General features: G+C 46.0%; 1 protein-coding gene across 1 annotated transcript in view; it reads right to left on the bottom strand.

Moving 5' to 3' along the window:
* The window catches only part of WDR27 (WD repeat domain 27), a 114,687-nt gene extending 104,373 nt beyond the window's left edge, over window positions 1-10,314 (bottom strand). The window contains exons 1-3 of the mRNA XM_026649529.1: window positions 10,120-10,314; window positions 9,612-9,753; window positions 318-502 (exon numbers count right to left, since the gene is read on the bottom strand). Of these exons, the coding sequence (XP_026505314.1) occupies window positions 318-502; window positions 9,612-9,753; window positions 10,120-10,314 (522 nt within the window). The remainder of the gene's footprint in view (window positions 1-317; window positions 503-9,611; window positions 9,754-10,119) is intronic.
* Window positions 10,315-14,453: the final 4,139 nt, after the last annotated feature.

Below are 14,453 nucleotides of genomic sequence, written 5' to 3'. Positions count from 1 at the left end.
CCCCCCCCCCCCGACTCCCCTTACCATTCTGGCTCCACGTGTAGGCAAAACACGCTGCCCGGTGGGTCGGTTTGTGTGTTACACAGGGCTGCAGACAGAGGGAGGGGGGAGCAGGGGAAGGCTCTGGCTGCTGGAGACCACTGGGAGCGGCTCAATCGGCCCAGCCGCCCAATCAGCAGCCGCACTCTGCATGGAAGGGAGGGAGGGAGAAAAAAACCCTGGACATTTTAACCTTGTTACCAATTCCTCCCGGACGGCTATTTAGAGACGCAAAAGCCGGACATGTCCGGGGAAATATGGACAGATGGTATCCCTACCCAGTAGTTCACTTCCCAGTTGGCTAATTGACCTTTAGCCAGGTTAGCTGTCAGCCTGGCCACTTGGACTGCCTGTAGGACTACTGTGAGGTGATTTATGTGGTTGTCCCAGGTTCTGCTGTAGATGACAAGATCGTTGATATAAGCAGCCATATACTGACTATGTGGACACAATCCATTAATCTCTGGAACACAACCATTGCCTCATGCAGATCTAAGAGTATAGTTCTAAATTGGAATAAGCCCAGGAGCATACAAAAGACTGTTTTTTTCACTGGAATCAGGGCAATTGGCATCTGACAGTACCCCTTAGTTAGGTCAAAGGTGGATATATACCTGGCAGCCTCCAGCTTCTCCAGCAATTCGTCGACCCGCAGTAAGGGATAGACATCAAATTTGGATATTGCATTCACTTTTTGAAAATCAATGCAGAATTAAGTTGAGCTGTCCTGTCTGGGTACAAGCATTATTGGACTTCACCACTCACTGTGAGACTCCTGGATGACCCCCATGGCCAACATTTTCTGTAGCTGTTGTCTCACAATCTCCCACATTTTTTCTGGGCAATGCTTGCACGCTTTCTGGCCAGGTTCAGTCTCTATATAATGGAGCAATAGATGCATCTGGCCTGGTGGTGCCGAAAACACAGAGGGGAATGTGTTGATGACTGTATACCTGCTGTTCCTGTTGGGGTCATAAGCCTTCCCCAGTTGATACAGTCCCACCTGGAGAACCACTGTGGCAGAGTTCAGGCTCAGCGGGGAATGGAGTGATGAAGAGTCGCTCCCGTTCTTTCCATACCCTTGGTAAATTGACATGATACATTTGTGAGGCTTACCTCTTCCCAGGCTAGTGAACTTCAGAATCTACAGCTCCAACCCTTCTCATTATTTGAAAGAGCCACTGGCACCAAGCCAACAGTTTGGACTCAGAGTTGGGTAACAGAAGCAGCACCTGGGCCCCTGTTTGGAATTCTCAGATACGGGCACCTTTGTTTTTCTCTTGATCATGTTGAGTCTTCAATAAGTTCTCCTTTGCAAACTCACACAGGGATTTTAACTTCTCTCAATCACAATATATACTGCCCTGAGTTGGTGGACCAATTCATGTCCCTTCCATGTTTCATGAATCAGATCTAACATTCCCCAGGGCTGTCTCCCATAATGCAACTCAAATGAAGAAAATCCCATAGAAGTTTAGGGAACTTCCTGTATGGAGAATAGAAGGGTAGGAGCTGATTCCATTAATGAGGATCAGAGGTCACAAACTTCTTAAGCATCTCTTTCATGGTTTTATTGAAATGTTCCACCAGTTTGTCAGTGATAAACAAATGTTCTTTCACCTTCAGCAAGTTACATAGGTTTTTTCGTTAGCTGTGACTCAAAAGTGATTCCCTGGCTAGCAATTATTTCTTTAGGAATCCCTACCCGGGCAAATACGTTCATCAACTCGGTGATGACTGCCACCTTTGTGGAGCACAGGGGTATCGCCTCAAGGTAGCATGTAGCTTAGTCCATGATCACTAAGATGTATTGGTGCCTTACTGCGCTTTTTCCAGTGGTCCTATTAAACCCATCCCTACTGTTTTGAATAGGGTCCCTACAATGGGGAGAGAGGGTATATTAGAGAGACCTTAGGGATCTTCCTGGGGCTAACCTACTGGCATTTGGGGCATGAAGCACAATACTCCCACACTTCCTGGTGGACATGAGGCCAACAGAAGCACAGGGTCACCATTTCCAATGTTCTTTTCCTACCCAAGATGTCCTTTGCAGTATATCACAAGGGCCAGATTTAACACCTCCCTTTGAAACTTTTTGGAACAAGGAGTTATAGCTAGTCTTCTCTAGTCTGTAGGTTTTTCGCCAATCAGTATATTTTCCCCTGTGTAATTCAAACTGTGGCTATTGTTTTAATACTTGTGGCTCTTGTACTATATTGTTGACATGGACAAACGGTTTGTAGGCCTAGACAAATGTTAAATCATTCTGCTGCTTGACAATGAAGTCAATTCAGCTCAAAAGCAGCTCTACGTCAGGTGATGGAGTGTGCTAGTCCTTAGCTCAAGCCATTACAGGGCATAGGCCATGAGTAGGATCATTGACTGGGGATGTGGAAGTTCCTTCCCCTGGGCCACCATCTCCACCTAATCTGACCAGCCCCTGGAGGTCTCCTCTCATTGCATTTTCTGCAACTCCCTCTGTCCCCCCCCAGGGACACCCCCCCTTCCTAATTCCATCAGTACCTGTAAAAACTTCTAGTCTCACCCAATTATAGTAGGGTAAGCGAAATTCAGGGCCACCCCTACATGAGTGGTGTCCGTGCAGTTCTGTATTGTTAGCTGGACTTGCCTCATGGCATACAGACATGCACCCCATGGATGCACTGAAGGAATAGGGTACATGAAGTTTCTCCCTCACCCCCACGTCTATTAAGCTGTGGGCCCTGACTCCATTAACTTGTACTGACACCACCAGTTTCTCCAATCCCATCTTGCAAGCTCTGAAATCAGCTACCCAGACTGTATATGGACTGTAGCTACAGACAAATCAATCTTGGCAGAAGTGGCCCGGTTGACCGCACACAAACTAGTCACCTGATGGGGAGGTGCTTCAACTGTCTAGGCTCCCACACTTCATGGGGATCCTGTGGGGGGCCTTGAGTTGTGTCAGAATAGCCACCTTGTCCCATCTCTCTGTGGGGATAAACCACTGCAGTTGATCTCTGCTCTGTTGGTCCCATCCCCACTGGGGTGGATAGCCAAATTCTTCTCATGCTTCCCCTCCTTGCTCTTCCGCTGCTCATCTGAGTTGGCCAGTGTAGAATTGGGTTGTCTCTTAGCGTTTTGCATGCAGCCCAGCAATTGGCATATAGTTTCCCCATCAATGTCACTGCTTCCAACAGATTCTCCGGTCAGTGTCTTATCACCCACTCCCGTACTCCAGGTGGGAAGATCTGGAGGAATTGCTCTAACAATCTTCTCTGCTACTTGCACCACCATCTCTTCCTTGGGCTGGAGCTACCACCAGTGTTCCGTTAGGGTCTGTGCCACTGCCCTAGGTTGGGCACCAGGTGAAAATTTCTCGCATCAAAATCTCTGGCGATGAGTCTCATTGGAGATACCAAAAGCATCCAAGATGGTTGCCCTGAATAAGAAATAATCCTGCACCACCACTGCATCTAGGCTCCAGTATACAGTCTGGGCCATCCCTGTCAGGTACGGTGAGATGAGAACCATCTGGGTTGCCACCAGGCCATCATAGTGATGTTTTCTAACATCATTCGGAATGCTTCAGACTCATCATCCAGTCCTATTTTTGTCATCTTCAAGGGAAGGCTGAGAGCTGGATTAGGGTTAGTCGCTCCTCCAGCGGATCAGATGGCAGTGGCTGAGATTGCAGAAGTGTTGTCACCAGCTGCTGCAGCAACTGGCCCTCTTGTTGTTGATTCTCCACAACCCATTTTAGCAACTTGTCCAACTCCATCTCTATACATTTTTAATCAGGGCTTTGGAGCTGTGCTCCGGCTCTGCTCCAGCTCCAGGCAAAAACCTGCAGCTCCACTGCTCCAGAGCTGCTCCACGCTCCAGCTCCACTCCAAAGCCCTGTTTTTCATGTTTTTTTCAGGCTCAAGAGGCTACACTGGCCTTACAGTTTCTGCCAGTGTAGTCATCCCCAGCTGCAGCCTCAATCACTCCCTTGTTCACCAACTGTTCCAACAGAGCTCAGTTACTACAAAGGAGCAGGGTGGGGAGGCAAGGTAGGGAGACCTGGGCCCACCCACTCTACCAGGTCCTGATCCAGGGCCCTAGGGGTGTCCAGCCCAGTTACTTAGCTATCCCAAATTAGGTTTCCCCTGGGTCACTTCCTACCAGTCTGGAGCTCCTCAGTTTGGGGGCGCAGTCACTGGCTTCGCAAACTCTCCTCAGTCTCTTAGGCTTGATCTACACTAACCCCCCAAATCAAACTAAGGTACGCAACTTCAGCTACGTTAATAACGTAGCTGAAGTTCGAAGTACCTTAGTTCGAACTTACCTCGGTCCAGACGCGGCAGGCAGGCTCCCCCGTCGACTCCGCGGTACTCCTCTCGCCGAGCAGGAGTACAGCAGTCGACGGCGAGCACTTCCGGGTTCGACTTATCGCGTCCAGACAAGACGCGATGAACTTCTGGGTTCGACTTATCGCGTCCAGACAAGACGCGATAAGTCAAACCCAGAAGTTCGATTGCCAGCCGCCGAACTAGCGGCTGGGTATAGACGTACCCTTAGTGTCCTGTTCAGTCGGTCAATTTCTCTTAGGGCTTTCAACTCTCAAAGAGGACAGTGAGGAACACAAGTCCCTGCTGCTAGCGCAGCCTTCACAACGCTGTTGCCATTACCTGCACAGCTCTCAGCATCAGTCTTGCTTGGTGCTAGTGCCAATGCTGGCTCCAGCCTCACCTCCCACTTCTCTCGGGCTACCAGTGTCCTTTTAAACTATGCCTCCACTAGGAGCATGCCTTGCACCTGTTGAGAGGTGAGATTTCCCTAATCCAATATTGCTCTACTCCCTACCCTGGTTAAGTTATTTATTCTGATTTATTTCTTCTATACCAAGCAATTTTCCCCCCACTCAGTCCACTGCTGCTGTTAGGAGCTGAGAAATGGTGGGGAAGAAAAGGAGGGGGGGAAGGTTACCAACAAAGTAAAGTACTAATAAGTAGAGGTCCATTACTGAGACAGTTTTTGTATGATGAACTTGCCATGGTTAATTGAGTGGGGGGGGGGAGATTTGTCAGACTAAGAATCCCATTGTCTACCCTTATGCAGTTGGTGGGTATCTGGTAAGAGAAAACAAGCATGAACTAAAGTGCAGGGGACAATTTGGGAGAATAAAGAAATAACAGGATCTGCTGAGGGGTGGGGGGAGACCAGCAGGTGTAGAGGAAATAGGAAACCCTGCTCCCAAGCTCTTTATGGATCCAGGATCCCTGGCTCCACACACTGCTACACACCAGTTTCCCAGTTCCACCGCCTTTCCCATACTTCTCACAACCCAATGTCCCTCCTTCATGTCAATGCTCCAAGTCTCTGCCCCTCTCCTGTTCCTTAGTGAGCTTGATCACAAAGCAAATGATTATGAAAATGTTTTACATTTATAAAATAAATCTTCACAATACAAATGTTTACAAATTCAACAGGGAGTAGAGATCAAGAAAGACTTTAACAAGCAAAGTAGGAGTTTTGGAAAGGATATATATATTCTCATGCTTCAGAACATAAAGCCAACCCTTAACTACTGGAGGATTAAAAGGAAAACTTTCTCTAGTGGCTTTGTGATGTGGCAATCTGTCTCTTAAAGGTAGTAACATTTAGTGGACTGCCCCCACACCAAGTGACCCTTTAAGAGTTTGAAATGTCTAGTATAAGGACCTAAAGGGAATGTGGATAGCGAGGAAGTGGTATGGGGAATAAGTGATGCTTGGGAGAAAATCCCATCACTGTATCTTCAAGGGTTTGGGGCCAGGAGCCCTGTAGGGAGGGTGGGGTAAGGCTCCTCTCTCATCTGACCAATCAGGAATGAGCTGGGCAATGGGGATTAGCATGTATGCTGCTTATTCCCATCTAACTGGGCAGTAACCAGCAGGGGAAGGGTGTGAAATCCTCTGGACTAAGCAGGGTCATCTGAGGAAGAAGCTGGGTATGGCTCTACAGCATGCTAAAGGACACCCTGCTCAAGGAGGAAAACGAGAGACTCCTGACTTAAGGAAGGAGGTAATAACAGCCTGAATTACCGAGCTCCAGGAAGAGGGCTGGGATTCTTGACTTAAGAGACAGTGACTAATGAAAAGTACACACAGTTCCAGGAAGAGAGTCGGGACATCCAGCTCAAGGAAGAAGGCAATAACTACCTGGGTTGCCCAGGCTCCAGGGAAGCAGTCCATAAGAGGAACAGCAAACTGTAGGTTGAACCCAGGAAGGGTGAAAGACTTTGTTTATAGTAACGTGGGTCTATTGTTGAAGGTATTGTTTATATTGGGACTTTGAGTACCCCAGAAAGGCAATGAACTTTTAAGTTACCTAGCCAGAGGGCTAAGCCATTGAAGGCCCAGAGGCGGCCACTAGGAGGTAGTAACCAAGGGGAAGGCCCAGCAACCCCACACTCAACCCCAAGAGTCTGTTCGCTGGTGAGTCACTTCTGGACAAGTGGGGCATGCTGTGAGGTAAGACCCACAATAGGAAGGTTCTCTCATAACTGCCTATTGCAGGGTTCCTTGTATCTTCCTCTGAAGTTGCTGGTACAGTACTGGATACTGTTAGAGACAGGATACTGGAATAGATTCCAAGGCCAGAAGGGACCACTGTGATCAGCTAGAATGACTTTCTCTAACACAGACCATAGAAATTCCCCAAAATAATTCCTAGATCATAACTTTTAGAAAAACATCCCATCTTGATTTAAAAAGATGGATAATTGGTAAATTATTCCAATGGTTAAATTACTCTCACTGTTAAAAATGCATGCCTTATGTCCAGTCTGAATTTGTCTAGCTTCAACTTCTAGTCATTGGATGGTGTTATTCCTCTCTCTGTTAGATTGAAGAGCCCATTATTAAAGATTTGTTTCCCCAAGTAGGTATTTATAAGACTGTAATCAAGTCACTCTTTAACCTTCTCTTTGTTCAGATAAATAGATTCAGCTCTTTGAGTCGGACTCTATAAAGCATGTTTTCCAATCCTTTGCTCATTCTTTGGCTCTTCTCTGAACCCTCTCCAAATTAACACCATCCTTTTTAATTGCAGGCACCAAAACTGGATACAGTCTTCCAGCAGCAGTTGTACCATTGCCAAACACAGAGATAAAATAACCTCTTCTACTCCTACTCAAGATTCCCCTGTTTATGCACCCCAGCATTGCATTAGCTCTTTTGGCCATAGCATCTTACTGGGGCTCATGTTCAGCTGATTATCCATCATGACCCCCAAATGTTTTTCACAGTCACTGCTTCCTAGGACAGAATGCTCCATCCTGAAAGTATAACCTAGATTCTTTGTTTTTAGATATATACATTTAGCCATATTCCAAACACATATATTGTTTGCTTGAGCCCAGTTTATCAAACAACCCCAATCGCTCTGAATCAGTGACCGGTTCTCTTCATTATTTTCCACTCCTTCAATTTTATGTGATTTTATGTTTTCTTCCAGGTCATTGATAAAAATATTAAAAAGTACAGAACTGATCCCTGTGGGACTCCACTGGAAAACACCTGCTATGACGATTCCCCATTTACGATTACACTGTGAGACTGATCAGTTAGCCAAGTTTTAATCCATTTAATGTATGCCATGTTCGGTTTATATCATTTTAGCTTTTAATCAAAATGTTGAGTGGTACTAAATCATATACCTTACAGAAGCTTAAGTTACGTTACGTCAACCCTATTATCTTTAACAACCAGACCTGTAGTCTCTCAAAAAGGATATCAAGTTAGTTTGACAGCAGCTGTTTTCCATAAACACGTATTGATTTGCATTAATTATACTACCCTCCTTTAATTCTTTATTAATCAAGTCCTGTATCAGTTGCTCTATTATCTTGCCTGGGGTCAATATCAGGCAGACAGGCCTATAATTACCTATTTTTTAAAATTGGCACATTAGTTTTCTTTTAGTCTTCTGGAATTTCCCCAGTGTTCCAAGACTTAATAGAAATTAATGTTAATGACCCAAGCTCTTTTAAAACTCTTGGATGCAAGTTATCTGGACCTTCTGCTATAAAAAAAGTCTAAACTTTAATAGCTGCTGTTTAACATCTTCTAGAGATACTAGTGGAATGAAAAGAGTTTTAGCAACACCATATGATGAGACTATGACATCTACTTTTTTCTCCCCAAATACAGAACAGAATACTTAAACACGTCTGCCTTTTCTGCATTATTATTAATAATTCTGCCATTTCTATCTAGTAATGAATCAATACCATTGTCAGGATTATTTTTCCTAAATACATTTTTAAAAATCCTTTTTATTGTCCTTAATTTTGCTGGCTATAGAGGTCTCCTTGTGTCCTTTTGCTTCCCTTAGTGATTTGCTACAATTCTAACTTCAGATTTATATACTGTGCTATCAACTTCCCCTTTCTTTCAGTTATTACTTTTTATTTCATATAGTTGCATTCACTTACCCTCTGTACCAGATTGATATTTTTAACCATTATGGCCTTTTTCCTTGATTGTAGGATTGTGGCATTTGGGGCATCCAGTAAGGGGTTCTTAAATGACTCTCAATTATCATTCACACACACACCTACACCTCTACCTGGTCTGGACTTTATTTTGCATGCACATTATAAATGTGATCAAGTCATGATCACTTGTACCTAAGCTACCAATATTTTTTATTTCTATGATCAGTTCCTCTTTATCTGTTAAGAGGAGGTCTAATAAAGAATTCCCCCATGTTGGTTGCAACACTTTTTGAGTTAGAAAAATTGTCATCTACAATGTTTAGAACATCCAAGGATGTTTAGTACTGGCAGCATGAGACCTCCAGCATATGTCACTCAAATTGATGTTCCCCCATGATCACACAACTCCCCCCCCCCTTTACACATTACAGATAAGTGCATAAGGAGGCAATTATCCTGTTCCCTATTGTGATTTGGTGGTCCGTAGCAAACACCAACTAATAGTTCATCTTGTGCTTTATCTGTTAGGACACTGATCCATAAGCATTCAAGATAATTTTCTTCCAAGTTACAAGTAATTCATACAGGTAATGCCATTTTTGACAGAGTGCCATCCTCCCTCCCCATTTGCCGACTTGGTCCTTCCTCAATATGTTCTACCCATTTTTGTTAAATATGCCATGAGCATGAATCATCCCATTAGGTTTCAGTAACACCAACTAGATTGAAATTATGCTCATAAATGAGCAATTCCAGTTCCTCTTGTTTGTTACACAGGCTCCCAGCATTGGTTTGGATTCAGTTCAGACTATAGGCAATTCAAGAATTTATTTTCTTCATGTCCTTTGGTTCCTTGATTAATTTTGTTCTCAACATCTCAGTGTTATGCTGAGTACTCGTATCTTCCCTCTTTCTACCCTTTCCTTTTGCTATTAATTTAACGTCCTCCTGAGTACTCTAGCAAACCTCTCCCTCAGGAGAAAGTCTGATGATCCATGGTAATTCCTATGAGACTAATCAAAGAATAAGGTACTACACATCATGATGAAGGGTGGCAGAGTTTAGCCTTAAGACGTCACTTTACCACTTGCTACTCAAAAGTAACTTTTCTATAAAAATGCCTTACCTTGTAGTGCTTTCTTTGTGCACTCATCCAGGTTCCATACTATCACATAGTCACAAGAAGCAGAGCAGACAAGAAGGGGATTGATTTTACTTCCAAACGCCAGTGCCGTGATTGAATGGTGGTGTCCTACCAAGTGCAATGGCTGGCAAATATAACATTTTTTTATGTCCATAGATCATTTCCAATGATGATGAAGACATAGCAAATAAGAGGAAAAAAAAATATAGCTAACACTTATCTGAATAACTAGCAATGCTCAATTACTCAAACTGAATTTTCTTTAATGATTAAAATCCATTCACTGAACTGCATTATGGCTTACTGCCTGCTTGCCAAAACAACAAATAATTGTCCACATTCCAGCTATAGAATGTGGAGTCTAGTAAGGACAATAGCCTACACTGCAAAAAATGATGTACCAAACCCAACGTTTTTCTGTTTTCCATCCATTTTAGTGCTCTTTAGAATATTACACTGAAAATCTAAACACACAAGTTTTGGTTTTTACCTGATGATGAGCAGGGCTATCGCCAGTATTCCAGATGCATAGCTCATTTCCATTCAAAGGAAAAGCACAGTAATGTAGATTACAAGCAAGTTGAACATGAGACTCTGGCACTTTGGATCTAAACACTTGTTTCTCAAGAACTATGTCATGGCTACATCCTTCTTCAGTAAAACAAAGGTCCACTGGGCTTTCCATAATACATCTGAAATAAACATCACATTAGAATATCACTAAGTTCTCATTAAGATTTTTTTGTTTTTGCCATTTTGCCATCTTCCAAATCATCCAGTATAGAATACCCCCAGAGACAGATTATTGGACATTGTGCCTAGTTCTGAAAGTGCCAAATACCCTGAACAATTGGAGATAAAGAGTACTCAGTTTTACAAAAGAGGCTTTCTGCATCTTGCAGGATTGTGCCCAGTGATGTCTTGTAGAGGAATGACAATATTACAAGAACAATTCCAAAAATCTGACAGTGTTCTGAATGCAAAGTTAGATAATATACCTGTGGACCACGACCCAAAATTGGGTAATCAGAATGCGTCAAAGGGTTATGTGGGAAGCCTGTGGGGAGGGATAAGGAGTACAGATAGCGTGATCAGGTGCCCGGTTTTTGACCGGAAAGTCTGGTCAAACAGGCGACCTGACAGTGTCCAGTCAAATCTCCTGACCAGACACCCAAAGCACGGGACTGCGGGTGTGGGAGGCACCGGGTCAACTCCTGCACCAGTCCCTACACAGCCGGGGCTGGCTCCTACCTGCGTTAGGCGGCTGCAGCTCCGCAAATGACTCCCTCCCAACCAGGGCAGAAGGGGGATGGGGGAAGAGCAGTGAACGACAGTGGTGAGAGGGAAGAGGAACAAATGGGGAGTGGGGCCTTGGGGGGGAAGAGGCGGAGCTGGCATTTAATTTCAGAAAGGGGAACTACACAAAAATGAGGTTAGTGAAACAGAAATTAAAAGGTACAGTGCCAAAAGTGAAATCCCTTCAAGCTGCATGGAAACTTTTTAAAGACACCATAATAGAGGCTCAACTTAAATGTATACCCCAAATTAAAAAACATAGTAAGAGAAACAAAAAAGTGCCACCGTGGCTAAACAACAAAGTAAGAGAAGCAGTGAGAGGCAAAAAGGCATCCTTTTGGTATTCACCCAAGTGTTCCAAAGGAACTCAAATGTGAAATTGCAGAACTACTAACTGTAGTCTGTAAACTATCATCATTTAAATCAGCTTCTGTACCAAATGACTGGAGGATAACTAATGTGATGCCAATTTTTAAAAAGGGCTCCAGAGGCGATCCCAGCAATTACAGGCCAGTAAGCCTGACTTCAGTACCGGGAAAACTGGTAGAAACTATAGTAAAGAACAAAATTGTCAGACACATAGATGAACATAATTTGTTGGGGAATAGTGAACGTGATTTTTGTAAAGGGAAATTATGCCTCACCAATCTACTAACATTCTTTGGGGGGGGTCAACAAGCATGTGGACAAGGGGGATCCAGTGGATATAGTGTACTTAGATTTTCAGAAAGCCTTTGACAAGGTCCCTCACTAAAGGCTCAGAAATATTTAATAAACCAGATTTTGGGTGGTGGGCAGGGAGGGCACAAAACCTACTTACTGGGTTGCCACAGGCCATCCAGGTTTACCAGTGGGTCCTGAGCCCCAAAGGGTTGAGATTGAGAACCAAAGCCTTAAAGAATATTTTTAGTTTTGATTATAATTTACTGTTTAAAAATGATTGTGTAGATTACTTCCCAGCGCAGCAAGCCCTTGCTTACCTGAACAGATTTCACACACCTACTCCTAAAACTCAAGGAAACTTTTCATGGGTGCAATAATTCACCCCTATGACCAGCACAAGGCTCATACATACCTGACTTAAACGCTCACAACAAGGCTTAAGGGAGACGATCGCTGGACTAGACTCGAGCGGCCCAGCCACGCGTCGGTCAATTTCACCCTGCCGACTGGGATGTTCACACTCGGCTCCCAAATTAAAGTGGGCGCATCAGGTGCGCGCTTCCAACAGACACCCGCCGCTAACGTGCCGCAGCTGGGACCGCGCGAGACTGAGCATTGCGTGGGGCTGGTGTAGACCAGCCCGGTCAGCGTTTCTCTCCCGTGGCCAGCCCCGCCCCAGGGCTCCCTGCCGCCACCCAGTGCACACGGGGGGAGGGGGACACGCTGCTTCCCTACTGACGTTTAACGTTGGCTCTGGGTCCGGGCCCCGCAGCGGGTGACTCTGCGCAGCTCACACCGCGGGGGGAGCGACGGGCGCTAAATCCGGCATAGCCATGTGTCGCTGTTTCCAGGGAGACAGAGGGCACGTGGTCAAACCAACTACGTCACTCACTGTCACCGCCCCGTTCGACGCCCTCGCGTATCCCCACGGGGGCGTGTTCGTCCCGTTAGGACTCGTCCCAGCCCGATAACGATAGTGTCCCTATCTCTCGTCGGTTTCCCCCCTCCCCCCGCTACCTGCCGCGAGCAGGGCGGTGGCTCCCGGCGCAGAACGCACCGGCCGGCCGGTTTCTCAGGTAGTGGAGACCCCAACGGGCCGCCGAACCGCTCTGCCCTTTCCCGGCCCCCTGCCAGGTGTAGCGGGAGGGCACAGGACCGTTGGGCGGGGCCACGCCCGGTGCAGGGAGGAGCCCTGATTGGTTCCCTGCCGCTTGCCCCTCGATGGGGATGGGTGTGGGGGGGAGAACAGGAGGGTCAGCCCTATGGCTACAGCGCACACACACCCCACTGACCTCCAGACAACAGCCACAAACCCGCACAGCAACACCAATGCACAGTTATGCACTCAACAGCCTGTCCCCAATAGCACACCACAGACCTGCTCTAGCTGCCCTTTGTTGGGCACTCACCAGGCACCCATGTTTGAACTCAGTGGAGCCATGTGTTCCTAGCTCCCCTTGGTCTGGGTATGCTCCCCTCACTGTCTCTTCCTTTGGCCTTAGCCTCAAGACCAGTCCTAAACCCCACAAGAACCCTGGCTGGGATGATTTAGTTGGGAATTGGTCCTGCTTTGAGCAGGGGGTTAGACTAGATGACCTCCTGAGGTCCCTTCCAACCCTGATATTCTATGATTCTAAGACTCCCCAGATGATTAATTGTGCCTTTCCCAGAACTCCACCCTTGTGGGTGCTGCTCTGATTCAGTTTGTCCTTCAGGAAGACGTGGTAGTTGAGGCAAAGAAGACACAGACTTTCCAGAAGGATTGCTAAACTAACCATTTCTTTAGCCTCCACAAGAGATATACAGATCCATGCAAAATGAGAAACACCTGTACTTGGTTCACAGCCATAGTTTCCTCACCATCCCTGAGCATTCACTGGAATTTAGTCAGTGCCTTCAGGGGTCTCCAGGTCCCCTCTCCTGAACCTCAGTTCAGTCTTCTCTTTCTGTTCTGGACAGCGAGAACAATACTCATGCTCAGACCAGACCTGGTCCTTTTAGAACTTATAATTCCCTACCCTTTTATCCTCTCATTCTCCTGGTCAACCTCAAAGACCCTGCTCAGGTGATCAAGATCTGCTATCAGGTGGCCTGTTGCTTGGTTACCACTTATCTAGAGTTCACTCTTAAATAAAAAACTGGTTTTACCTAGGTTGCAGCAATCCATTTGTTCTAGGGGAAGGCTTATTGCTTTTTTAAGGCCCCTTAATGACTGTCCCATTCAGAGGGGCAACGTGGATGAGGTAATATCTATTGGATCAACTTCTGTTGGTGAGAGAGAGAAGCTTTCGAGCTTACACAGAGCTCTTCTTCAGGTCTGGGAAACTAAAGGCATGTCTACACTACAATCTTAAATCGAGCTATGTTAGTTTGACTTACACTCCACACTACCCCTCTTCTGTTGGTGGTGCACATCCTCACCAGAAGCGCTTCCATTGACTGAAGAGGGGCAGTTTGGGGCACTGCCAGCTTCTCGCCTCCCCACTCCCAGCGAGGAGTGGTGGGGAAGCTGTGCAGGACTTCTCGCCTCCTGCCGGACTCCAGTCAGCTACTGTGCTCCCAGCAGGGAGCCAGGACCCAGGGGGCAGCAGGGCTCCCAGTGGGGAGTCCAGACAGCAGCCCAACTTGGAGTAGAGATTCAGCAGCAGCTTGGCAGGGGATCCTGGAGCTGGCTTTCTTGTCAATTTCACGGCTCCATTGAAGCTGTGAAATTGACAAGACAGCCAACAGCCGGCAGTGTCTACACACACTGCATTGCCCTGACTACACTGACATAAACCCTATGCCTCTTGTGGAGTTACATTGGCAGGAGCAAGGCTGTAGTATAGACACTGACATAGTTAGGTTGACATAAGCTGACTTATG

Source organism: Terrapene carolina, unplaced genomic scaffold (genome assembly GCF_002925995.2).
Source record: "Terrapene carolina triunguis isolate 2854851 unplaced genomic scaffold, T_m_triunguis-2.0 Scaffold85, whole genome shotgun sequence".
NCBI classification, from domain to species: Eukaryota; Metazoa; Chordata; order Testudines; family Emydidae; genus Terrapene; species Terrapene triunguis.
The sequence above is the reverse complement of the archived record's forward strand: the minus strand, read 5'-3'. Positions and strand labels throughout refer to the sequence as shown.